Raw genomic sequence first — 25,110 nt, 5'->3', positions numbered from 1 at the left:
TTCACTCGGTACATTTGAAAAAACAATACAGCTGGATTCCAGTGATGTCTGAAATGTATGCAGGGGCACCTGGGTGGCTCAGCTGGTTGAGCATCTGACTCGGTTTCATGATCTTAGGGTTGTGAGATCATGCCCAGCGTTAGGCTCCGCACTCAGCAGGGAGTCTGCTTGAAGATTCTCTCCCTCCCCCTCTGCCCCAGCACACGCTCTCTCTTTCTCTCAAGATAAATAAGTGGATCTTTAAAAATAATAATAAAATAAAATGTATGCAATAATACATTTAAAAAACATTAAGTGGAGTGCCTGGATGACTCAGTCGGTTAAGTGTCTGCCTTCAGCTCAGGTCATGATCCCAGGGTCCTGGGATGGAGCCACATGTCAGGTTCCCTGCACAGCAGGGAGTCTGCTGCTCCCTCTCTCTCTGTCCCTCCCCTCGCCTGTGTGGGTATGTGCACTCTCTCTCAAATAAATACTTAAAATCTTTTTTAAATTACAATAAAATAAATAAATACAATAAAAATAAGTACAGGGATGCCTGGATGGCTCAGCAGTTCAGCATCTGCCTTCAGCCCAGGGGGTAGTCGTGGAGTCCTGGGATCAAGTCCCACATTGGGCTCCCTGCATGGAGCCTGCTTCTCCCTCTGCCTGTGTCTCTGCCTCTCTCTCTCTCTGTGTCTCTCATGAATAAATAAAATCTTAAAAAAAAAATAAGTACAAAGTAGGGCACCTGGGTGGTTCAGTTGGTTAAGCATCTACTTTCAGCTTAGATAGTGATCCCAGGGTCCTGGCATCGAGCTTAGTGGGCAGTGATGCTTCTCCCTCTCCATCTGCCCCTCCCTCCACCTGTGCGGGTGCACATACACACTCTCTCTCAAATAAATAAATAAAATCTTTTAAAAAAATTAAAATTAAATAAATACACTAAAAATAAATACAAAATAGGGGCACCTGGGTGGCTCAGTTGGTTGAGCATCTGCCTTTGGCTCAGGTAGTGATCACAGGGATCGAGTCTCACCTCAGGCTCCCTGCTCAGTGGGGAGTCTGCTTCTCCCTCTCCATCTGCTGCCCCCACCCCCACTTGTGCTCTATCTCTCACAAATAAATAAATAAAATCTTAAATAAATAAATACTAAATTAATACAAAAATAAAAAACATTAAGCACGGTTGGCTGGCTCAATCGGTAGAGCCTGGGACTCTTGATCTCAGGGTCATGAGTTCGAGTCCTGCATTGGGTGTAAAGATTACTAAAAAAAATAAATTAATTTAAAAAAACAAAAAATAAAAACCATTGTCTCCTATGTGCAACACACCAGGTGTTAAAGGTACAACAGTGGCTTCTTCTATAAATGTTAGGGAAACGGCTGGGGTCTTAAAGGCAGTGCTGAATGTGAATGTGAACAGCAGAATGGGATAGATAACGTAACAGATTACATAAGCTGAAAATCTATGCCTGATCTGTGTCTTGCAGTCTCCCAAAAAACAGCAACGTGGGTTTTGCAAGGTAAACTACAAGCAAAAAGAGCCACCAAAGACGTTAAAAGAGTTGCATGTGGTGGGGAGGGTGTGAAGAGAACAGAGGCAGCACAGGGAGGGAAACAGGAGTGGGGGCTGGGGCCTCGGAGGGGAGGGCAGCGAAGGTTCCTGAAGGGGGGAAGCCTGGTTAACTCAAGTGGCCCCAAACAGAGAAGGGGAGTGGAGAGGCCTGGAAGTCTACGCAGGAGTACAGGCGACAGGCGCCTTTATTACCTTCTGCCTGGGGTTTCTACATTTTCTGGATTTGCTATAACAGATATGCATTCATTTTATTTTATTTTATTTTATTTTATTTTATTTTATTTTATTTTATTAAGATTTCATTTACTTGTCAGAGAGAGAACGCACAAGTACACAAACAGGGGGAGCAGCAGGCAGAGGGAGAAGCAGGCTCCCCGCTGAGCAGGAAGCCCAATACGGGGCTCGATCCCAGGACCCTGGGATCATGACCTGAGCCAAAGGTAGATGCTCAACCGACTGAGCCACCCAGGCGCCACCCATTTTACAATTTTAAAAGTAAATAAATGAAAAAGCAAGCAAGGATAAATGGTACAGCTGCTGTGGAAGACAGTCTGGCGGTCACTCAAAAGTTTAAACACAGAACTGCCTTAAAGCTCCACCAATCCACTCCTAGGTGTATATTCCAAAGAACGGAGAGCAGAGACCCCGAACGGATACTTGCACACCAATGTTCACAGCAGTACATTCGCAGTAGCCCGAGGGGGAAACAACCCAAGTCCCTCGACAGATGAATGGAGAAACAAAACGTGGCATATCCATGCAATGGAATTCCGTACAGCTCTAGACAGGAAGGACACACGGACACATGCTACAACATAAATGAGTCCTGAAAACATTATGCTACGTGAAAGAAGCCAGGCATGAAAGGGTAGATATTGTACAAGTCCGCTTATATGATCTAGCTGGAATAGGCCGATCCCTAGAGATCCATGCCGAAGAGGCTACCGAGTGGCTCTCCTGGAAGAGAGGCCTGCGGGACAAGGGACACTCAGTCACCACCAGGGGGCGAGATCTGCTTTCGTCCAGTTGTCTCGCATTTGTTTTTGATGTTGGAAGTTAATTGGTCTTTCCCTTTCATGCACGCACACACTCACTCTCACACACACACACAGCAGTCCAAGGAGACCCACAGATGGGCCTGGGGGGAGGAACAAGGGAGAGGTTCCACAGAGCTGGTGGGCTGGTCTCTGACGCCACTGGCCCTCCTGTGCCAGGCCTGCCCCCGCCGGCAGGGGCCTGAGCAGGTCACTGCCCCAAAGCCCTCCACACACAGCTAGCTCAGCAAGCCTTTGCTCGTGCCTGTGCTGGGGACCCAGGGCCTGACAGACCGCGGGAGGGGAGTTGGTGGGGATGTAGAACTGATGGACAGTCAGGTAGACAGATAGATAAGTGAAAAGAAGGGGGAGCCCAACGGGCGGGGAGGGCCCACCCTCCACCACCCGCCCAGGCTCTGAGATGCCACATCCCCAGCAAGGCCACCAGGGAGGGCTTGGCAGCTCAGATCTGCGGGAAAATACCACCGACCCGAATGTGAGTGCCGGCTCTGCCCTCTCAGGTAGAACAAGGACAAACTCTTCCTCCCTACGTGGGTTGGTTTGAGGGGCTGGACACCAGGTACCAGAACTTCAGTCCAGGTCTCCGCCTGCCCAGTGTCGGCTCAGCTGGCCAGGCCCTGGGTTCCCAGGCGCTGAGCACACTGCTTGACTTTGTGGCAGCTCCCCCTCTCCGTGCCAGGAGCCCTGGCTAGAGGAGCACCCATGTGGAGCCCATAAGCCGAGCCTCCCAGTCTGCCACCCACCCGCCGGCCCGCTGCCAGCACCTACTTGGCGTAGGCCTTCTCCACCAGGGCACACCAGAACTCGTTGCGGGAGCTGGAGTGGCAGTAGATGAGCTGGTTGTTGACTGTGGGCAGCCGGTCGTCAATGACCACATCCACCCACTCCCCAAAGCGCCAGAAGTGGAAGTGGAAGATGCCTGCATAGGCATTGGGTTTCTCGGGGTCCCACTCCTGCTCCTTCCAGTCTGGGATGACCTGGATGGGGAGGGGAACAGGACAGGAACACAAGGCGGGTCACAGCTGGCTTCCTGAGGAAATGGGGGCGCATGCCTCGAGGGACTCAGAATGGAAAGGAATACTGGGTTCAATCCTCATCTCTGCCATGAACGAACGTGGAACTGGAGCGAACGCTTCTCATCTCTGGGCCTCAGTTTCCCTTCTCTGTGGCAGTTAGGCTCAGGCTCCTGCCAGCTGTCACTCTAAGATTCTGGGAGCTTCCTGCTCCCTTCCTCAGGATTCCCTCTGTATCCTTCCCCCTCAGAAATACATCACATTCCTCCCACTTCCCATCTGGCTTCGGGGCAGCCACCCCGGCCCCTTCCCTACCCCTCTCTCCATCCTAACAGGCCAATCTGATCTCCTACATTCTGCTAAAATCCATCTCTGGTCTGTCCCCTGGCACCAGCCTGGCCCAGCCCCCATCTCCTCACCCCAGAATGCTGTAATAGCGTCAGCCGCCACATGTGCCCTCACCCCACAGAGCAGCACAATGATCTTTCCCACCATGTCACTTCCCTGGGAAGTGAGGCCCAAACCTTTAATGTGTGCCTCCCCGCCACTAGCTCCCAAGCTGGCTTTTCTAGCCCCCTCATGCCCTGCTCCTTGCTCCAGGCTCTTTCTCTGCTCAGGAACTTTGGACTTGCTCTTTGCCTCTTCACCCAGCTGATTCTCATTTGCCCTTTAGGATATGCCTCCTCCTCCCGGAAGCCCTCCTTGACCCTTCAGACTAGGCCAGGACCCATGTCAGTCCAACTCATGTCCCCTGGCACTTCTCCTCAGGGACCATTACCACAATTATAATTAAACAAGTGTGTGTCACTGTGTTCAATTCTGTTATTATCCCTGGAATGTTAGCTCTCTGAGGGCAGGGATTCCTCAGGCCTGGTCACTGCTCTACACCCAGTACCCAATCTGGGGCCTGGCCCAGAGACAGAGCTTGACAAACAGGTGTTAAAATTCATAGGCATTGATTGCGTCTCTAAACTGTATTATTTATGGAACATCTCAGACACGCCAGGTGCCACGCCTGTGACTGCTACAGTTTATCTCAGTTTAATTCACACAATAACCCCATGCATAGATTACTATAATCCATCCCTCCTCTATAGCTAAAAAAAACCCTAAAGCTCAGAGAGGGCAAGCAACAGCCTCCTAGCAGGTGTCCTGAGAGCTGGCTGCAGGCATCCCCCAAGCAGACGAGGAGAACCTGGGCAACAGGAGGCGGGGACAGAGAAGAGAAAGCCCCTCACTCTAGAGTCAGAGTGACTTGCTGGCCCTTCCCAACACGGGACCAAGTGGGGCTGAACCCAGTGGGGCCACAGGCAGCTCCCTCTGGGAGAAAACCACCCTCAGGTATGAGGATGTACACCCAGGCATCCAGGCTGAGGAGCCAGAGATGCATCAGGAGGCGTAAATCCCAAGGCCCAGACCAGCCCGAGCACAGATACTTCAGCCAAAAGCCATTCCCCAAACACCACACTCATTAAAAAGGCTTTTGTTTACATACCTCTTACCATCAACAAGGATGTCAGCAAAGACAAATGATCCCAGTGAGACACTAGAGACCAAGAAAATGAAAATGCTAACCACTGAGAGAGGGGCCATGCTGCCAGCAGCAGAGGCCTGCCCGGGGCCAGGCACAGACTCTCCTGCCCCTACCCCCACCCCTTAGCACTGCCTTTCAGGGCAATCCTGGGAAGCTGCTGGAATGTTGCCCAGGAAGCCCAGGGAGGGAGGCAGGATTCACACGCAGGGCTTCAGGGCCCAGCACAGCATCTGGAACCCAGCAAGGGCTGACACTGGCTGGTCCACTTTCAGTGTCCTTTCTAAAACCCCCAGGCTGGCTTTCTAAAGCCCCAGCCCCTAGCACCCTCTGCCACTTTGCTTTTAGAGAAAAGGCTGTATCAAAAACAGGGCACATGTAGGGTGGGTTAATATGCCCACTGCACAGATGGGAAAGTTTAGGAATGGGGAGCTGCCCAAGGGCACAGAGAGATAGGGAGTCCGAGCTCAGCACACTGGGCTGGCCAGCGCACCCTCCTCCGTTCCTTCCTGCTCTGAAAGCTCTGGACTGCATGGGGACTGGGCAGGGAGGAAGAAGAGCCCTGATAGGGCTCTGGGAGGTACTGCTGGGGATGCAGGAGGATCATTAGCCAAACCCAGGGTGTGGCCCTACACCCTCTGTGGCTTAGGAAGCAGCTAATGAGGCTCTAGGGCCTGGAGATCCTGAGTCAGGGATCCCAATGGGCCTCAATTTTCCCTCCTACACTGTGTTGGAGGGCCCAGCATGGCCAGCTTCTTACCCCACAACCCCTCTGCTGCCAGCAGGGTACTAGGTGAGGATGACACTGTCCAGGACAGTTTGTGTGCCTGCTCACACAGGCACACAAACTCAAACCTTCCCACACTACATCCAGTCATACCAGGAAGCAAAGAGGCAACCACAGACCCTCGGGCCACATCGAAGGATTCCAGAACCAACCCAAAGAGGCTCCCGCTGGCCAAAGATGGGCTAAGACCAGCATCTGTAAGGATAATTACTGCAAAGGATGGCAACACATCAAATATATTCCAATCTATGAGACCACAACAATACTTAAAAAAACAATCAGTCACTACTGGAGGACAGCTGGAAATCAACTCATTTTTTTAAAACTGGAAAATTAAGAGAAAGAATCAAGATTTATCCTGCCTTTTCTTTACAAACTGTACCAGTGGGTAACCAATAGCAGATGAAGGGAGGTTTGTATCCGGAGATGAGCTGCAGCTAAGATATGAGGAAGAGACCAGCATATCAGACTCTCGGTATTTTATGACCATCGACAAACAATGGATTTAACAACGGTCATAGGTGGCTTCTAACATCACAAAAAAGAAAGACGACCAGACATCACGCACCCGGTGAGAGAAGTACACAATGTCTCCTATGAAGCAGTCATGCCAAAAAATTTGTATCTGAACCTTAGGAAGCCTCTGGTGGTAAGTCCGAGCTTACAGGAAATGCGTGGTACAGAGAACTCACGAACAACCCATGAAAGCCAAGCCAACAAAATCCAGATCATTGGAAACACCAAGCGACGGACGGGATCATTGGAAACACCAAGGGACGGACGGGTGTCTTCGGCAAAAAAATCCCAAGGAAACAGTGAAAGGAAACAAACTATTCAAATTGTGGACCTTCAAACAAACTATAAAACATACACACTTTTATGACAGAAATTGGAAACCAGAACTCTTATTAGATATGATGCTATAGGGAAACTACTGTGAAAGGTGAAACGATTTTAGATATGTTATAGGATTCCGGTTATAGAATTTTGTTTTTTGTTTCCTTTTGGTTTTGATGACTGCTTATTATCCAGAGATGTATCCAGAAATATTTACAGATTAAATGACATGTTGCTGGAGGGCGTAGTGGGGGATATGAGAAAACCAGATTGGCCTCGGTCGCTGAGTCGCTGCGGAGGGATGGCCTTAAGCCATCTCTCTCCTCCCATCCTGTCTCCATCTCATCCTCCCCACGGCCACCGCCCCCCCTCGGCCACCAGCTCCCCACGGCCACCAGCCTGGCATTCACAGCTGGGGCTCTACTGACTCTCTCCGCCCCCCACCCCAGCCTCCCACCTCGGGCCCCAGGCAAACCTTCCGCCCTGACACTTTAGGCCACCTCGGCTCTGCACGTGTGGCTCCCTAGCGGGTACGGTCCCCTTCCTCGTCCCTCCAGGGCAAGCGGAGCAGCAGCTTGCAGGGCTCTCCTCCCGGGGGCAGTCCCTCCCCAGGCTCTTTCCCTGATCACTGAGGGGAGCTCCTGGAGGAAGGGGCTGAGCCCCCGCTCACACTCAGATCCCCCCAGCACAGGGAGGCTGGCTCCACCCACGGCCAAGTCTTTCTGGAAGGAAAGTCAAGTGCCAGCCGCCGCGGGGCCTCATCCGGCTGGCGACCTTGTCCCCACCACCAGATGCGTAGGCATCTGCCTCCCCTGCTCAGGGCCGCTGAGGCCAGGATGGACCGTGGCCTCGGGGTGCTGCCCTAGCTGTGGACAGCTGTGCACGTGTCAGGGGTCATCCCCGCTGCGGAACGCAGTACCCGTGCGTGCCCTCACGCAACAGTCTGCAAACCCTGGGGCTGGCAGGGAGCTCAGGTGACCTGGTCAGTCTCCCTCCCCAGGAGAAGCCTCAACAACTGCCCCCTGTGCAGATGGGAGAGGAGAGCCCTGAACAGTCGACACACTTACTCGGGCTGAGCCCGCAGCAAAGCCAGGACTGTGTGGGATTTAGAGGCCCCAGGCACCCACTACAGAATCAGCCCAGAAACCTCAGGCACTGGGAGGGCGCTGGGGGCCCTGGTGCCTGGAGAGCTCCCAGCTCAAATCCTCCTGGGACTCTGAGCCAGTGGGACACACTCATGTGAGTGTGCAAGTGCATGAATGTCAGTGTCTGTGGGTGTGCACAACATGCATGTGTATGAGCATCAGTGTATGTGTGTATGCACACGGGAATCGTGTACATGTCAGTGTGTGTGTAGGTGTGGCTCAGGGAAGGAGCTTTCCACAGATTTCTGCCTGGGACACCAGAGGGCCAGCTGGAAGCATTTCTGCAAAAGGCCAGCAGGGCTGGGGGCTGAAGGGCTGCAGGGGGGCGCTTTCCTGCATTATCCCAGAGGTGAGGTGACTCCCCAAGCTAGAGTCCCTGGTTCCAAGCACCTGAAGTTTTCAGTTCTTAGCTTTTGATTCCAAGAGCTTCAAATTCCTGGGTTTCAAATGCTACAACGGGAAGAGGCCAGGAAGCCTGGTCCCCCCACCCCTACTCCACGTACCCTCGAGAGAACAGAGCCCCGTCGCTCACCACCCAGAGAGCAGGACATGACGCACCTGCAGGGGCCTGGGGATTCCTGCTCACAGGGCACAGCCAGATGCTCAGAGACCCCTGCAGCAGGACCCCTGCTGTTGGGCACCCCAGTTACACCATGAGGGCTAAAGATCCCCTTAGCTGGGCCATTTTGAGCCTGGTGATGATGGCAGAGGAGAAGCCATGCCCTCTCCTCTACTCTCTAACCAGAGCCAAGCCTGGCCCCTGACACTGCCTGTTCCAGAAGCACTGGGCTGCTGTGCTACCTCAGGCAGCTCACTCCCCGCTCTGAATCCTGTGCTTCTAGTCTGTGAGTAGGTTCCTCTCAGAATAACTGAAAGTAAGACCATGTATCTGCGGTAACTGGGAGAGTCACAACGAGCAAATGGAGAGGGTGCTGAGGCTCTGAGTGCCTCGCGTAACTTCTCACGGGCCCTGTGGGAGGCACCATCATTAACCCCTGCCAACAGGCTCAGAGAGGCTGCCCCGGGCCACATGGGTGGTCAGTGGCAGGCCCCTCCCCACCACACATGCTGCCTCCATGGGAGGCAGAAGCTCAGAAGATGACAGGTCTCTTCACTCTGGTTTCTTGTGGGTTCCATGGAAAATGGTCCTCTTTTCCCACTCCCTGCACTCCTCCTGGCCCAGTCTGGGCTGGAGAGCAGGGGTGGAAGGGCTGGGCTCTGTTACCCCCACCCCTTCCATAGGCATCTTCAGGACTGTATGGAGGCTGTGGCTGGAAGGGCAGGGCTTAGGGAAGGTAAACAAGGTGGCCGCAGCACCCTGGGGAGGGCTCTGGGGTGCAGGCTGGGGACGTGAGACCTGGCTGCATGGAGCATTTCAAAACAAGGGTCATTCACAAGCAAAACCCCAAGCATGGCCCTTGAAGTAGGACCTGATCTTGGTCACCAGGAAGAAGCTGGCCTTACTCGGGCCTGGGCCCTCAGGACAGGTGGGACACTGCCCCTGCTCATCCCAGGGGGCCACAGATTCAAAGCCTGGTTCCCGCCCCCCCACTCCTTTGGTCCTTCCACACTCCACACCTTAGGCAGATAGCCTCATCCTCTGTCCAAAAACTGCGTGAGCTCCAGAGGGATGACAAGGGGAAAGAGCTCTAAGAAGAGTCTAGTGGGGCACGAAGGTGGTGTGGCAACATCAGTCTTATCTGGTGTACGGGGCTGGGGCTGCCCTAGGACGTGCATTAAGTTGGTGACAGAGGCTAAGAGAAACCCGGGTATAGGCCTAGCCCTAACTCACCCCTCCACTCCCCTGTCCCATCCACCTCCTGCCCAGCCACCCTACAAGGGAAGGAGACCTGAGACTGCAGTACCTCCTCACCCTTCCCCTTGGGGCTCTACCTGCGAAGGACCAGATGGCATCTCCCTGTGGCCTCCCGCATGGCTCCACACTCCATACAGAGGCTGGTCTGGGGGCCACTGGGGAAAAAACTGTCAGGGGTGTTAGTACCCAGATTGGATGTTAAGAGACCTGGTTCTAAACTCCATCCTGGAGGACGCCTGGGTGGCTCAGTGGTTGAGCCTCTGCCTTCGGCTCAGGGCATGATCCCATAGTCCCAGGATCGAGTCCCACGTCAGGCTCCCTGAATGGAGCCTGCTTCTCCCTCTGCCTATGTCTCTGCCTCTCTCTCATGAATAAATAAATAAAATCTAAATAAATAAATAAATAAATAAATAAATAACTCCATCCTGATATCTGGACCATGAGCCCGTCTTGACTGCTCTAGGCCTCATCTCTGAAAGCAGCTTGGGGGGGGGGGGATGCAGGAGAAGGCCCAGGAGGGGATGCTCAGGGCTCCGAGGGGTTAGAGAAAACTCCTGAAGGAGCAAGGGTGGCTCACGGTGAGAGACTGCACACCACGAGGCGGGGGCACAGAGGTTTTATTGGGGACACGCAATGCATGGGGTGGATGTGGTGGCGCAGGGTGGGGATACAGGCAGTCTGCACCAAGAGGGTCCCCAGAGCCACAGGGAGAGGTCTAGTAGAGAGGTGAAGGGCCGGGCCAACTCCAGGGGTCTGGACTCCCCTCAATGTCAGCAGAGAAGGCAGGCAGGCAACACTGGGACCTCAAGCCCATCCCAGAAACAGGCCCCAGAACTGAGAGTCAGAAAGGACCACAGCCAATCCCCACCTAAAGAATCTCGTCTCCAGCAGCCCACTCCTGTTCTCATGCCTTCAGGGTGGGGGCTCACCACCCCCAGCAGCCCCAGCCCCTGGGGATAGCCCCCACCCTCTGTCTCTCAGCATGTCTGTTCATAGAAGCCTGCAGCCCTCGATGGCTCTGCTTTGCGAGGAGAATGTCCTGGGCCTCTTCCTGACAAAAGCAACAGGGCTGGCCTAAAGACGGGGTGTTGGGGGCACTTCCTGAAGCTCATGCCAGGCAGGCCAGGGCCCTCCTCCCCCCATCAAAAGAGACTCACCTGGCCTGTGCCTTCCCCACCCGGGGTGCTGGAAAAACCTGACATCCCAGCAGGGACACCTGAGGCCCCAAGGAATCTACTGTCTCCAGCTCCAGGGCTCTGGATCCCTCTACCCAGCTTTCCCAGGCAGAGGGAAACCCCTTCACTATGCTCTTCCCTGCTTCGCTGTATGAACTTCAAAGGCTCTCAGCTCAGGAGGACCTCCTCCCCAAGGCCATCCTGACCAAGCCCCTACTTAGGGTCACCCATGAACCAGCCGGGCAGCTACATAATAGATCATTTAAAATCAGACTTGCTCACGGGGCAGGTACAGACTCTAGAACAGCCGCATGAATACAGGGCTCTCTGTCAATATATATGCACACGTATAGAGAGATACATCTCTGTGTAACTTTTTTACATGTTCCCTCCCTGTCTGTCACTTCTTCCTCCTGAAATCATTCTCAGAAGAGCAAGAGTTGACAAGCACAGCCTCCACCCTGCCAGCCACTCCCCACTGCCCGATTCAACCCCTGTGGCTGCCTGAAGTCCTGAGGCCCCTGGGGCACCATGGGGCCACTCCAGGCCCGGCCGGGAGCAGAGCCTTCCTGGGTTCTCAGGCTCACTGTTCACCTCAAGACTTCAGCAAAGGGCGCTGTGGCCAGGAGGGCAGTAAGTGCCTATTTGTGGACTCCCCAGGAGGCTGCTCTGTTGTCCGTATCTCTGTCCGGAGGAAACCCAATGGCTGGTGCTTTGAATGTCTCTTTCTCTGTGTCTGTCTCTCTTGGTCTCTTTGAGTCTCTCTCTGGACAAGAAGCAGAGAGAAGGCTGATGCCCCTGGCTCCTTCATCTTCCCATATGAGCTTCGACCAGGGCTCCATGGTCTCCAGCAGAAGCAGCTTCTAGACTACAGGGCCTGTGCACATCCCTCCCGTGAGCAGGAGCGCCAGCACCGGGGAAAGGAGGAGAAGAAGGATGGAGGCTCGGGGGGTCCCGGGCAAGCTGAGTACAGGCCAGCAGCTTGAAGGATGTCCACACACACACACACACACACACACACACACACGCCTGGAGGAACAGGGCGCTGGGGCGGGGGACGAGGCGGGCGGGCACGGGGAGGGGGCGGCAGCGAGCACCTGCCATCAGAGCTGGTTAAAGACCACGGACGCCTTGAGGTTAGCAGGCTCCAGGCCCTCGCCGAAGGTGATGAGGAAGTACATGACCTTGCGGATCTTGGCCAGGTCGGACAGGCGCTCCCCGAACTCCAGGGCATCGGCCTCGTTCCAATCCATGGCCTCGGCGTCCTCCTTGCGCCAGAAGATGGCAGCGGGGTCCAGCAGCTGGCGCGTCATGAGGTTGGTGAGGTCGGGCGTCCAGTTCTGCGAGGTGCCCGTGATGGTGACCTTGCCCGGCTTGTCCAGCTCCACGTCCCAGCGCTCGAACTGCAGCTTCTGCTGCTGGACGAAGTCCAGGCGGTACACGGCCTCGGCCGGCCGCAGCAGCTTCTCCCCGTCCTGGCGCTTCTCCCCGCGCTGCTTCAGGCTCTCCACGCGCAGCCGCATCTGCTTGGTCAGGTCGGGGTCCAGGACCAGGGGCATGCTGAGCTGCGGCTGCTTCGGCCCGTCCTCCGCCATGCCCAGGTGCTGCTGCGCCGCTGCCTGCAGCCCGGTGTGTGCGCCAGGGCCTGGCCACGGGGCGAGAGGCCACCAAGGACGCCCCGCCTTCCCGGCCCCTCCCCTCCTGGCCACCGGCTCTCCCCAGCCCTGCCCAGTCCTCAAGAAGGGGGTGGGAGGCCCCAAATGCCTCCTCTCTACTCCTCCGACTGGCAGCAACGGAGGCACTGCAGGCGGGCAGGAGGGTGACAGGCTCCTCGGGGACACTCTGCTGATGTCAACTGCTGTGGTAACCGCCCTGACTACCTGACTGCCTGACTACCACGGAAGGGCTTGTTTGTGAAGAGGGGAAGCTGCCCGGGGCAGTAGAAGGGGAGTCAGTGGAAGAGCTGAACTATCTGAGTGTATCTGGGAGTGGGAGAGGAAGCTGCCATGACACGCCACACACAGAAAAGAGGACAGAGGCACAGGTCAAAGTGTAACAACTGAAAACGATCTGAAGGGTCTAGTGGACCACAAGCACAGTCAACTGTTAGATGGAGGCTAAATCAGTCAGTGGGATCTTGGGCTACCTGATGAGCAGGGGGTCACCAATGGGAACAGAGCATCCGGTCCTGTGAAGGTTACACCTCAAGCCCTGACTGAGGTCAGTTCTGGGGGGTCACTCATGGCAATCCCCCAAGGGCATTCAAGAGGATTAGAGATGTCAAGCTGCCTGACCTTCCCAGAACCTTTCACTTTGTAGCTGCAGGGGCAGAGGAGAGGAGAACATGGCTGAGGAATTACTGTTAAATTAACTCAGCATTAGAACAGAGCTTGCCATACAGGAGGCCCTCAGAAGATGCCTGTTGAATGAATGAATGAAAGAGGCAGGTGTATGTCAAAGTGCAGGATAAGGGAGACCCCTGGAAGGTGAGGTCAGGGAAACTGGTCTTACAGTGGAACGACTGCAGGAAGGGCAGATGTAGGCGCAGGCTGTGGCCACCATGGAAGCAGGAGACCGAGGCAGCTGATGGTAAAGGCTAATGGAGACCCAAACAGGAACAGAGGCCAGGATGATGAGGGGAGGATGTCAGCCACAGGGGCATGGTCATCCCTGGGATACAGCTGCACCAGGGGTGGAAAAGGCAGGGCAGTTGGAGGGGCCAAGCCCCTGGTGCCTGGGTGGGAGCCAGTTCACAGGGGGTGGCAATAAGGTGGACTGGGGGGGGAACATCATGGGGAGCCAATGGCATGAGCCCGTGGGGGTCTCCAAGTAGAGGGTGTGGTCCAGAAGCAGCCCGAAGGGAAGCGAGAACACCTGCCCCATCTCTGGATCCACAGGACACTTGGGGAGGCATTCGGTTTCTACCCGTGGGGACATCCAGGGGCTGTATGACCCTGGGGAAAGCCTGGGTTCAGCGTGGGCCATTGCCAACCTGCAGGAGGAGGCTAAGGGTGGACGTTACCCAGGGCCTGGGGCTCAGGTAGGCAGGGCAGGAGAGGCCCGAGGGTGCAGGAGGCTGCAGGAGGGGCTGAGCCCACTGCCACCCACAGCTCTCCTCTTGGCCACTGGACACTTTGGGAAGACCCACTAAAGCCTGGCGTAGGAATGAATAAAGAAGAGCAGGTCCCAAACTTGCATATGTGATTGCAACATTGTACTGAAATGCAAAGCAAACGCCTCTTTAGCCCCAACTGGAAAAAGAAGGGTGTGCTAGAGCACACCGTAACACTGGTTGTTTCCGGCTAAAGAAAGCCTGATGTGACATAGTATCGTCCCCATCGTGGGTCCCCCGTGTCTGGAATGGTGCCGGGCACAGCTGGTGCTCAGGGCCGGGGCGGAATGCACTGCTCTGTAGCTAACAGACGGGAACCACCTTAAATGGAACTGGTGACAGAGCATGAGACACCTAACTCTGGGAAATGACCAAGGGGTGGTGGAAGGGGAGGCAGGCAGGGGGACGGGGTGACTGGGTGGCAGGCACTGAGGGGGGCACTTGACGGGATGAGCACTGGGTGTTATGCTATATGTTGGCAAAGCGAACTCCAATTTTAAAAAAATAGTTAAAAAAAAAAAAAGAGAAAGAGCCCGAGCCCTGCCACCGGGTGCCCCCCCAGGCCCGGCCACCCCCAACACTGCCTCTCAGACAGCCTGGCACTCACTTCCGCTCTGCTCCCCTCCTGTGCTCGGCCGGGGCGCCCAGGGCTCGGAGCAGGGATCTGCCTCAGCGGCAGGTGAGCACACAGCGGCCCTCGGGTCTGGCTTGGGCCGGCCAGGCCTGATGGTGAATGCTCCACCTCACTGTCACGTCCTGATTTCTGGTCCACAAAACTCGGTCACCTGAAGTCCACGGTCCCGCCCTCAGGGAAGGCACGGTCAGGATGGGGAGACCCTAATGGCCTACCAGGGGTCCCACAAGAGGCGGGTGCCCACGGCCAAGAGATGTCTGGTAGAACAGAGAAAGAGGCGGGGAACACAGAGGTGGGGCAGGAGAGGGATTTGACACAAGTCTATTGCCACTAAATGCCACAGGCTTGCCCTTCCCGACCACAGGCTCCGTTCATCCTCCTACAGCTCTGGGGATCAGAAGTCAGGTCTACACCACAGCCAGGAGAAGGAACCCGACCTGCCCAGTGTCACACAACAAGGGGCCTGGGCCAGAATCAAACCTAGGTCTGGCTGGTTTCAAATTCTATGCCCATCAACCCCAGGCTGCATCAAGAACTAGAGGGAAAGGGGTGGCTTCCTGGAGGAGGGGGTATGTGTGCCGAGGGCACCATGCACCAGCATCCTGAGGTTCAGCATCCCTGGAGTGAGGTCGGGGGTGGGTGGGCAGGGGCACAGCTCAGGCTGAGGACCCCTGCTCTGTGTGTAGGAAACAGGGCGGGGCAGGGGAGGCCCTGCAGGGCAACAGGCCCTAAGTGAGGGGTGACAACAAACAGGGCCCAGTCAGCAGGGACAGGAGGGGAGAGGAGGCACAGTAACAAGCTCCCCAGGGCATCCTACCTCCTTCTAGAACCCAGGAGTTGTCACCACAGCAGCTCCAGGAGGCAGGGTGCAATTAGCCAAGAGTAACTTGCTCTGCTCCGGCCTCCTGGGGACCCAGGCTCCTGGAGATCAGCCTCCAGGCCCTTGAAACTTCCAGACCAGTCAGACCAGGTGCCCTGACATCCTGCAGGGACATCCTTGAGCCCAGGGACAAATAAACCCAGATCTGCCACTGCGTCAACGACGGTCCTCCTGCCGGCGGGTCATGGACCCCTTCTTCCACTCACCAGATGGGGAGCTGCAGCAGGGCACTGCCTAAGGCCAGGCCCGGGACAGGACACTCAGCAGGCGGGGGCTCCTTCCCACAGATGACGGGAGAGCCCAACCCCAGGAGGGGACATGCTGGGCCAGGCTCTGGCCCCACTGAAGGCCCCAAGAGGCATAGGGTAGGAGGGCCAGGCCAGGGTGGCGCTACTGGCCAGTGGCTGGGCCCAACAATTTGGGGAGGTGCTCTGTCCTCGAAACTTTCTTAAACCTTCTCTGTGCCAGGATCCTGCTGGGCTCAGTGGGAAGACAGAGTTGGGCCAGCTTTGCCCATGGGGAGCTCACCTCACAAAGAGAGACCACAGGTAAATGGGGGAAGGGTGGGAAGGACAGGGCCAGCTCCACAGGATTCCTGTGTGCCACTGTCTGCCCCAGACAGAGCCCCGACCTAGCTGGGGATGGGAACAAAGGCAGGGGGACCTTGTTTTGGGCTCAAAGAAGGGGGCTGAAGCCTGGAGACAGGGGGGCGAGGACACCCCCACATCCAGAGAACAGCACTGGCCCCACCCCTCCCTGGCCCTCGAGGCCCATGAGTGAAACGATCCCACGTGCGGCTCTCTGAGGCCCTTCCAGCCTGGACAGCCTACAACCACCCCCGTCTACAGGCTACAGCAGTCATCTTTCCTGAGGGCCCTCCAGCACCTACGTCCCCACAGGACCATCAACAGCCAGACCCCAGGGATACTCACCCTGGGGTGGCTTTGAAAGGTCACACCCCTGCTCAGAAGACCGGAGAGTAGGGCACCTAGCACAGTCCCAGCCTCGGTAAGGGCACAGCTCCCTCTGATGGCTAAGGGATGCTTCCTGCTTGCCTGGGAATACTCATTATGTTCTATGAATATTAATTATCATTAACCGGTAATGCAGCCACCATTCACTGAGCCCTGCATTGCACAAGGCCCTTTGAGAATAGTGTCTTGTTTTACCCTAACAAACTCCCTGAGAGGGAGCTACCCTCCTACCCTGGTTTTTCAGATGAGTAACCAGAGCGAATTATAAAAGCTACCAAATAGTGAGGCAGAGGCTTCAACCTAAGCCATGAGGCTGAGATGCCCAGAGTCTGTAGACCCTGCTGCTAGCTCGTCACGGGAAGAGCAGGGGGCAATGACTGGTATCTGCCAGCACAGGAACCCAGCAGTCCTGACAGATGACTCTTTAGAGACCAGCAGGCCAGCCTCTCCTCCAACCTCCCCGCCTCCCCAGGAGGCGAGCTCTGTGTGGGATTAAAGGGCTGCACCGCGGGTGCCGCCACAGGAGGGCGGAGTGTTGCGACCAGAGCCAGTTCTTTCCAACCTAAAGCCTTGGCGCTGGTCCAGAACATTAGCCCTGGGAACCCCCAATCATGAAACAAAACAAAACCGGCTGGGCCACTTCCGCTGAACAAGTGACAAAACTGAGGCCAAGCTAAGGACGAGGCCTGGCTAAGTCTATACAGCAAGTACTGCCGGGGTCTCCTGAGCCCCAGTTAGTGGTGTCTTCACACTGCACGGTTCAGGCAACTTCCACATGTCACAGGTACCTCTTCTGCCAAGTGGCTCCAGGGATACTGTGTGTCCCCAGTATTCGGGAGGGGACACATCAGAATCCCCTTGGGAGCTATGCACATGCCCAGCACCCAGCCCTGGAGATGCTAAGCTGGCAGCTCAGGGAGGGGAGCAATTCTGCTTCCCAGCCAGTGCGGGGAGCCCTTGTGTCACCCCCTCCACCCCTGCACAAGTGTTCATAAAGCCATATCTGCAAGTTCAGGCTGCACCCCCCGGCCCCCGGCCAGCAGCGAGGGTCCCACCGGGACTCACCTTTTGCCACAGTGACTCCCGGGAGGCGAGCGAAGAGCAGGCCGCCACGAACCAACAGTTGCCCACTTGGCCCTGGTGCAGGTCATGGGAGCTAATGCCATCCACAAAGAGGCGGGGGTCCTCACATATGTCCTGCGGAGAAGCCGAGAGGAACCTCACTGTCAGCGTGCAGATTCTCCCCCTGCAGGCTGCCCACCCCCCATGAAGCCAGTCCGTTTCTCCAAACCCAGCTCCCTGCCAGGTGCTGCCTGCCGGAGGGCCCCGCTCCCTTCCCCTGAAGAGCCATTCTGCCACAGTTTCCATGCTTGGGGGACTGGCCCCGGGGCACCCCCTTCCTCCTGCCCTCTGTGGTATTCCCCAACCAGCAAAAGGTCAGTGCCCATCAACCTCCAGCAGCAGTAGCAGCCCCGCAGTGCCCACACCAGCCCCCTTCAGGGGTCCCCAGTCACAAGGGGTGGGGGGCAGGGAGGAAAGAAAGAACAAAGTCACAGGTGATGAATGAGTGGCAAAGGCAGGAGAGAAGCAGGGAGCTGACCATGCCGGGCCCCGAGGAGGCACGTCCTCAGGCTGTCTCACTGGACCCTCGACCCACTTGGGGCGTGTGGGGTTGTTGTTCCATTTTACAGATAAGCAATGAAGGTTCAGAGAAGGGCAGTGACTCGTGAGGGGCACACAGCAAGCAAGGCCGAGCAGAGCTCCCAGAGTGCCTCTTGTGTGGCCCATGGGGATAGTGGGGATAGGACTGGGCATAAAGGAAGCTCCCTTCCCCTTTTCTAGTCCGGGCTTCTGCCGGAGGTGTCCATGTGTCCACCCATGTCCCGAAGCATCTACATCCACAGAGCTGAGAGGGAGGCTGCACCCCGAGGTGGAAAGTGGTAAGCACTGAGACAGGCCTTCCAGGTGCCAGGCATGGCACCATGAGCCATCCTCACCAGGATCCTGACAGGTGGGCACTGTGCTCACTGTACAGAGGAGCAAACTGAGGCCCAGAGAGGCTGAGCAACCCGCCTCCCACACAGCTGGGTCTGCCTCCCCATCACCTGGTCCCACCACAAAGAGCTCCTGAGGTCCTACCCCAGGCAACCAAGTAGAAGGTAGTAGAGTCAGGAAGATGGAATTTGAATTAGTCCCGTTTCCCATTTATGGGCTGTGCAACTTCAGGCTAATGGCTCAATCCCTCTCAGGTCATTATCCCTGCAGGGCTGTGTAAGGACTCAGATTATGGAAGCAGGGCACTCAGCAGGGAAACCAGGGCAAAGGGCTGTGGGCTCTCACTAAGGCGTCTGGGACTCCTGTTGCCACCTGTGCCTGGGAAAACCAGTGTTGGAGGGGGCCAGACCGAAGGCCATCGCTCCCGGGAGGGCATGAATGGCTCCAGATGGGACTTGGGTGTGGCCCAGAGCCAAGCCACAAGGTGGCTTCCCATAGCCGGGTCTGAGTAATATGGCCCCAGGTCACAGGAACCCAGCGAGGCTGGAGACACTGAGAGGCCTTCGCTCTGCTCTATCAGGAAGTAGGAAGGGAAGAAGCCGGCCTCCCTCCCTCCCGCCCTCCTTATCTTCTCTCCCAGGCCCTGGCCCTGGCCCACACGCAGACCAGCACCCAGACCAGCACCGGAGCCAAAGAGAACCATGACTTGACATCTGCCTCCCTAGAAGGACAGGCAGGACGGGAGTGGAGGGGCACTGTGTATCTGGAGAACCCCAGCTGCACCCCCACCATGGGAGTAGAGGCAGCCACCACCTGTCATCACCAGGGCCCGCAGAGGTGACCCCCTAGTACCCCACCCCTTCAGATCTTCCCAGACAAGGTGCTGGAGAGCCATGATGTTCCACTGGTCCAAAGAGGAGGATGCTGAGGCCCAGGAGGAGGCAGTGACACCCAAGGTCACATGGTCAATAGGATAGAACCCGGGTCTGCCGGGCTCCCTGACTAGGGCTCTCCTCCTCCCTGTCGAGCAGGCCCTCTCAGAGCAGACCTATGGGGCAGGTCCGACCATTCCAGCCTGGCCCTACCACACAGAACAGGACACTGGCACCAGACACTTCTCTGGCCCCCAAAGAGAAACTGAGCTTAGGAGTCAGGAGTCCCAGGGTCCAGGCTTGGCACTGCGGCATGGGGATGCAGGTGCCTCCAGCTGGAGACTGAGCAGAGAGGAGGTGGCAGTCTGGGGCGTATTGCCACTGCCAGCAGAGACAATGTCTGCCAGCACTGAGGTAGGTGGGACCTGGGCCTACCCCACAATCCAGCAGCCACCCGGGGACACCCTGAATGGAACAGTCACAGGAGCAGCTCATAGAGTGGGCACGTGCTGTGTGCCCAGCTCTGTGCAAAACCACCCTGGGAGGTGGGTACTGTTGACCTCCTCACTTTACAGATGAGGAGAGGCACACAGAGGTTAAGGCACAGAGAGGTTAAGACATTTGCCCAGGGCCACAGAGGAAGAGGTGAAGTGAGATTCAAATTCAGGCAGTCAGCCCCACAGCATCCAGGTGGGCCAGGACCTGTAAGTGATGAAGTGACCTTTCTTTCTTCCAACCCCCCTGCACCTGTCCTCAGCCCAGCTTAGGGGTGTTCGCTACACAGCAACAAGACTGAGGAGTCAGGGGCAGCCCAGACCCTCACCTACCATTAGGGCCAGGATCTCAAGACCTGCGTTTGTCCTTCCATCATCATCTTTCCTGGGCTATCGAGTAGGCACAGAGCACAGAGCTAATCAGGGAAGCTCCAGCCTGAGGGCACAGCCCTTGAGGAAGAAGAGCCTGACTGTGATCCTCCATGTGAGCACAGCTATGACAGCAGGAAGCCAGGGAGAGATCAGAGGGGGCTGCCTGGAGGTAATGACGCCAACAGAGCAGGCCTGGAGAGAGCCGGTGGGGAGGGAGGTCTCCAGAAAGAATGGGGACGCCAAATTTCACCTGAAGAGGGATCCAGCCACAGTACTGAGACACATGCCACCTCTGACTCCCCTGGGCTCCTGGCCACCTATGATCCCTTCCACCTCTGTCCACACTACGGTCACCCCTGCCACAGGGCCCAGGCCCGACTCTGCCCACTACCAGTGTTGGGAGCAGGACTTGGCAGGTTCTGTGAGGCTGTGGGCTGGACCCCTGGGAGCAAGGGAGGGCCAAGTGGCATGCAGGATTGGGCCGGACAAGTATCTATCTGCTGTGAGCCCTGGACCAAGCCCCACCCCAGGGCTGGGAGGTGACAGGTCTTCTGCTCCACGTACCTCTCTCTGGGGCACGGCCTTCTACACCTGCTATCACCTCTCACCCCTCAGCCCCTCAGCCCGTCAGACCAGCTCCACCAGACACAGGACATAGCCCAGAACCATCTCCCTCCGGGGCACAACAAGAATTTCAGGTTTGCAGGCCCGGTGTACAAACAGGCATGCAGCAGGACAGTGATTCCAGGGCACCTTCTGCCCTCCTCTCCCACCCTGCTCGTCCGTCACCTCCCTCCTGGAATCTAAGACCACGGCAGGAATCGACCACCCACTGGCAAAAGGCCCAGAAAGAAGGCAGTCCCTTTGCCAGGAACAGGAAAAAAGGGCAGGTTCTTGGGACTAATGGCCACCCCGTGCTCCCTGTCTCATCCCGCAGCAATCCCGGCCTGCAAGGCGACCTGAGCATGTGCCCAGAAGGGAACCCCCTGCTGGAGGGGGCAGTGGGTACCCTGTCCCCACAGAGATGCAAAGGGGTCCCTGCCAAGGCCTGGGCTTGAGAGAGGAGGAAGCCCCTCATGTGTCCACACTGTCAGGAGTCCCTGAGTCATGCTGACAACCTCCTTCTCTTATCTCTCAGGCCAGCAGGCATTTACCAAACTGGAAAAACAGAAAAACAAAGAACCCAGAGGAAGGAGGAGGGTGTGGGCCTAGGGCAGGTGCCCTGGGTGGGGAAGGAGGTGGACGAGGCCCAGCCCCACCCACAGTCCACAAGAGATGAATCTCTCCAGGCAGGGCCAGCTCCAGGTCCCCGCCACAGGGCTCACAGGGAGTGGGTGGGCAAGAGAGTGAGCCGGTCTGTCATCTGCCTCCCATAGGTGACGCCACAGACACCTCAAGTCATTTCAACCTCCAGAAACCGTGGTCAGCAAGAGCTAGCCTCCCCATTCACAGATGAAGCCACTGAGGCCAAGAGAGGGGGGGCGGCTTGTTCCAGGTCACGCCTCCGCAGACCCTCCTGTGAGGTAGGGGCGAGTCCATCTGGCTCAAAAACCAGCCTTCTCATTCCATTTTGGGAGAAAGCCAAAGGGAGGCCAGCAGGGAGAGAGGCCGAGGAGAGCCTCAAGAACAGAGAGGCCACGATACTGACCAATTTGATGAGAGGCGCTGAAGTTGGGATGGAAATGATGGTGGCCTTCTCGAGGGCATGACCGGAAAGAGCTTTTTGCTCTATTTATAAACAGGCAGCTCACAGGCCCCAGGAAGGACTCCATAGAAACGCAGCTGCCTCAGGACAAAGTTCCATTTCACTGGCCAAGGACCAAGCAGCTGGGAGTTAATGGTCACCCGCTGGGCTGGCCTCGCCCCACCCACCTGAGGCAAGCTGACTTCCTGCTCCACCAGCTGCCCCCCACACCCCGAACCCTCCCATCCTGACAGCGGAGTGACGGCCCGTCCGGTACACGAGCCCCATACCACCCAGCAAGCACTGCGTCCACATCCACCCACCATCTCACCCTGCTCCGCACTGTCACCTCCTTACCCCACCCCACCATGTGGCCTGGCTTTGAACTGCCTCCCGAACCCAGAACTGACCCCTCTCTGCCACCCCCGGGCTGCACTCAGACATCTCCCTGTCAATACCAATCACCACAAGCTGTCTGTCACCCGCCTTCACATGCAGGGCAGGGCAGGGCAGCTCTGCTCCTCCTCTTCCAGGGTCCAGAAAGGACCAGACACCACAACCCAGGGAGGAAGGCCGTGAGGGAGGGGGCAACATGGCAGGACTCTCGAACTGGCAAGGAAAGAAAGGGGCCCAGAGAGGGCAGGTGACTCCACCAGGATCACACAGCAGGGAGATACTGAGTCCAGGCAGGGGGGTGTTTCCTCCTCTCACCACACAAAACCCAACCTTCCCCAGCCATGCCTCGCCAGCCTCCTTCCAGAGCCACAGATCTAAAAGGGTGCTGGCAAGAGGGCAGGACAAGGGCAGCAAGGGGGTGGAGTGAGCAGGAGGCAGAGAGCTCGAGTGTCTCCCCCACCACGCACACACCCAAGGCCTCACAAAGGCCCTTTGAGGCTGGCCTCCTTCCCCACCCGCCAGACAAAGGAGACAGAGGAAGGCGTGGGGGCAGGGGGCCTGAGAGGCAGGAATCTGGTGGCCAGGCCAGGAGGCTCCTGGGAGTTCCGGAGAATTGAGCTGTCGGGCAGAGGGCCAGGGCAGGCAGGACTCCGGGGTCCCGGCCTGGCTCAGTTACGGGCTCCCTCGGCCATCGGGGCCTGCGCCTTCCCCTCTTGGGCCTCAGCTTCTCTGCCTCTCAAGTACCTCGGTCCAAGGAAATACACAGGACTGAGTTGGAAGGGACTAGGATCATGGCCTAGGAGAGGAACAAGAAAACTGAATCCCAAATGTCTAGGAAGCTGCAGGGAACTCCACAAAACACAAATCTGCCCATCACACCCTGCCGATAGCCTCATGCCCCTGCCCTGGGGCTCCCACTGCCCCAGGGCACACCAGCCCCACCAACCCCAGGACCCAGGCTCCCTCACTCCCTATGCTCCCGCCAGGTCCCAAAGTCTCCTGCCTTTGCCACACAGTGCCTCCTCCCCCTTCGACCCTGAGATGCCTCCTCTGACTATTGGGTGGCAGGGCACAGCACAGTGCCCAGCACCAGAATCCCTCCTGTGTGACCAACTCAGCACCAGCAGCCACCCGGTCACCCAGGTCCCGGCGGCACCCACTCTCACACTTGGGAATTGGGGTTAAAGAAGATGGAATCATATCACGAGGCTGAACAACTCTGTTTAACACAGTCTAGCCTTGGCGACCAAGGCCGGGATTGTGGGGGCAAGGGGGTGGGGGTGGGGGGGAAGCAGCCAGAGAAATGTCACGGAGTCACCATTCTCAAGAGTAATGGTGACACTGCCTGTACTGGGCGCCAGGCGTGCTGCCAGCCTTGTTCACATGCCATCTCTTTTAATGCTCCCAACAACCCTATAAGGCACTATTATTTATTACTACTATTACTATTATCGATTAACTATCATAAATACTTTTCATTTGCAGCAAATGACTATTTCAAAACCATTATGATAATGTGTAAGCAAACTGCTTATGCTTAAATGTCACTCTACATTTCAGTACAGTAAAACATTTGCCTCAGTTTTAGCCCAAAACCACTCAGGGAGAAGGGTGGCAGGGCAGAGGGCCCCATTTTCCCCATGAGGAAGTTGAGGCCCAGGCAGAGGGCAAGATCCTGGCCGGGCAGGGGTGGCCACAGGATGAGGGCCCCTTCTCTGGCTCCCTATCCAGGGGGACCCCCCCGCCCCCGAGCAGCCCCCCAGGGCCTCAGGATGACCAGCTGCCGCCCTGTCCCCTGCAGAGTGAGTGGGTCTGGACCTGCTCGCCTCAGCTCCCCTTGTGACCAGACACTGACCTTGGGCCGCTTCCACCGGACAGTGGGCCCCGGGGTGCCCTTATAGTACAGCGAGTCATCGGTGGCCGGGAAGTTGGGATCCTCGAAGAGCACCTTCCGGCGCAGACAGGCCCGCTTCAGGGCGGAGTAGTTCTGGTCCTCGTAGGCCTTCACACACGAGAACATGGTGGCGGCTGCCCCCGCAGGGGAGGGCTAGGCGGGGACGCAGGTGGCTCCTGGGGCACCTGGGGGGACAGGAAGGTGAGAAGATCATCACTTACTGCGGCCTACTGAGCCAGGTGCCTCATGGGTGCCCCTGCCCGGCAGCCCTGTGAAGTGGTCACCCTCACCCTGTCCCCAGGCCAGGAATTGAGGCTCAGAGGCGCGGCTGCTCCATGCACGGCAAGGACGGGAACCAACTGACCTGACTTTGCGCCCCGAACTCTCTCATTTCTGATGCTCGGAGGCGATGCCAGCCCGCAGGCCAAGAGGCCAAGGGCTCAACCACAGGCGCTCAGGGCTGCCTGGCCGCACCCGCCCACCCCGTCCTTCGTCACCAGCCCTCCCGAGACCCCCTAGCGCTGGGTCGGACTCGCAGCCCACTCGGCAGCTCCCTGGCTGGTGCCACGCGCGTCCAGGCTTCTCTCCTCCAACTCCCCCCACTTAATCGGAAAGCACATTTCAGCCCCGTGTGGAGGGCGCCCCCCTTTGGCCATCGTTCACATTCATTCCAAGCCTCACCCCCAAGCACCGCCTGCTTCACTGCGTTTCTGGAATGAACATTTCCTCATGGCTCCTTAATCCTAGTGACCTAACCTCCCCCGAGCCCCCCCCCCATCCCTCACTCGGTGGCCTCCCCATCTCTCACCGCAAAGGACTCTCCCTGATGGCTTCCCAGACTTCACGGAGTTTCACTCCTGAACACTCTCATCTCCCATCCCTGACCCCT

The 25,110-nt window shown here is 57.0% G+C and overlaps 2 protein-coding genes across 8 annotated transcripts in view; both read right to left on the bottom strand.

Annotated features, from left to right (window-relative positions):
• The window catches only part of CAPN5 (calpain 5), a 52,371-nt gene that overhangs the window by 11,436 nt on the left and 15,825 nt on the right, over positions 1 to 25,110 (bottom strand). For 5 of the 7 annotated variants that reach the window (XM_072794736.1, XM_072794739.1, XM_072794735.1 and 2 more), the window contains exons 2-4: positions 24,183 to 24,406; positions 17,580 to 17,711; positions 3,379 to 3,587 (exon numbers count right to left, since the gene is read on the bottom strand). In XM_072794736.1, the coding sequence (XP_072650837.1) occupies positions 3,379 to 3,587; positions 17,580 to 17,711; positions 24,183 to 24,347 (506 nt within the window). In that variant the 5' untranslated portion in view covers positions 24,348 to 24,406. Of the gene's footprint in view, positions 1 to 3,378; positions 3,588 to 17,579; positions 17,712 to 21,895; positions 21,970 to 24,182; positions 24,407 to 25,110 lie in introns of those variants that run through there. The other 2 variants (XM_072794740.1, XM_072794741.1) reach the window with 2 other exon arrangements.
• On the bottom strand, positions 10,347 to 15,237 carry OMP (olfactory marker protein). The gene has a single exon (XM_072795430.1). It carries the CDS (start codon positions 12,507 to 12,509, stop codon positions 12,018 to 12,020), a length of 492 nt encoding a protein of 163 aa, XP_072651531.1. The 5' UTR covers positions 12,510 to 15,237; the 3' UTR covers positions 10,347 to 12,017.

The sequence above is a fragment of the Canis lupus genome, chromosome 23 (genome assembly GCF_048164855.1).
Source record: "Canis lupus baileyi chromosome 23, mCanLup2.hap1, whole genome shotgun sequence".
Classification (NCBI taxonomy): domain Eukaryota; kingdom Metazoa; phylum Chordata; class Mammalia; order Carnivora; family Canidae; genus Canis; species Canis lupus.
Note: the sequence above shows the minus strand (reverse complement) of the source record. Positions and strands in the feature narration are given on the sequence as shown.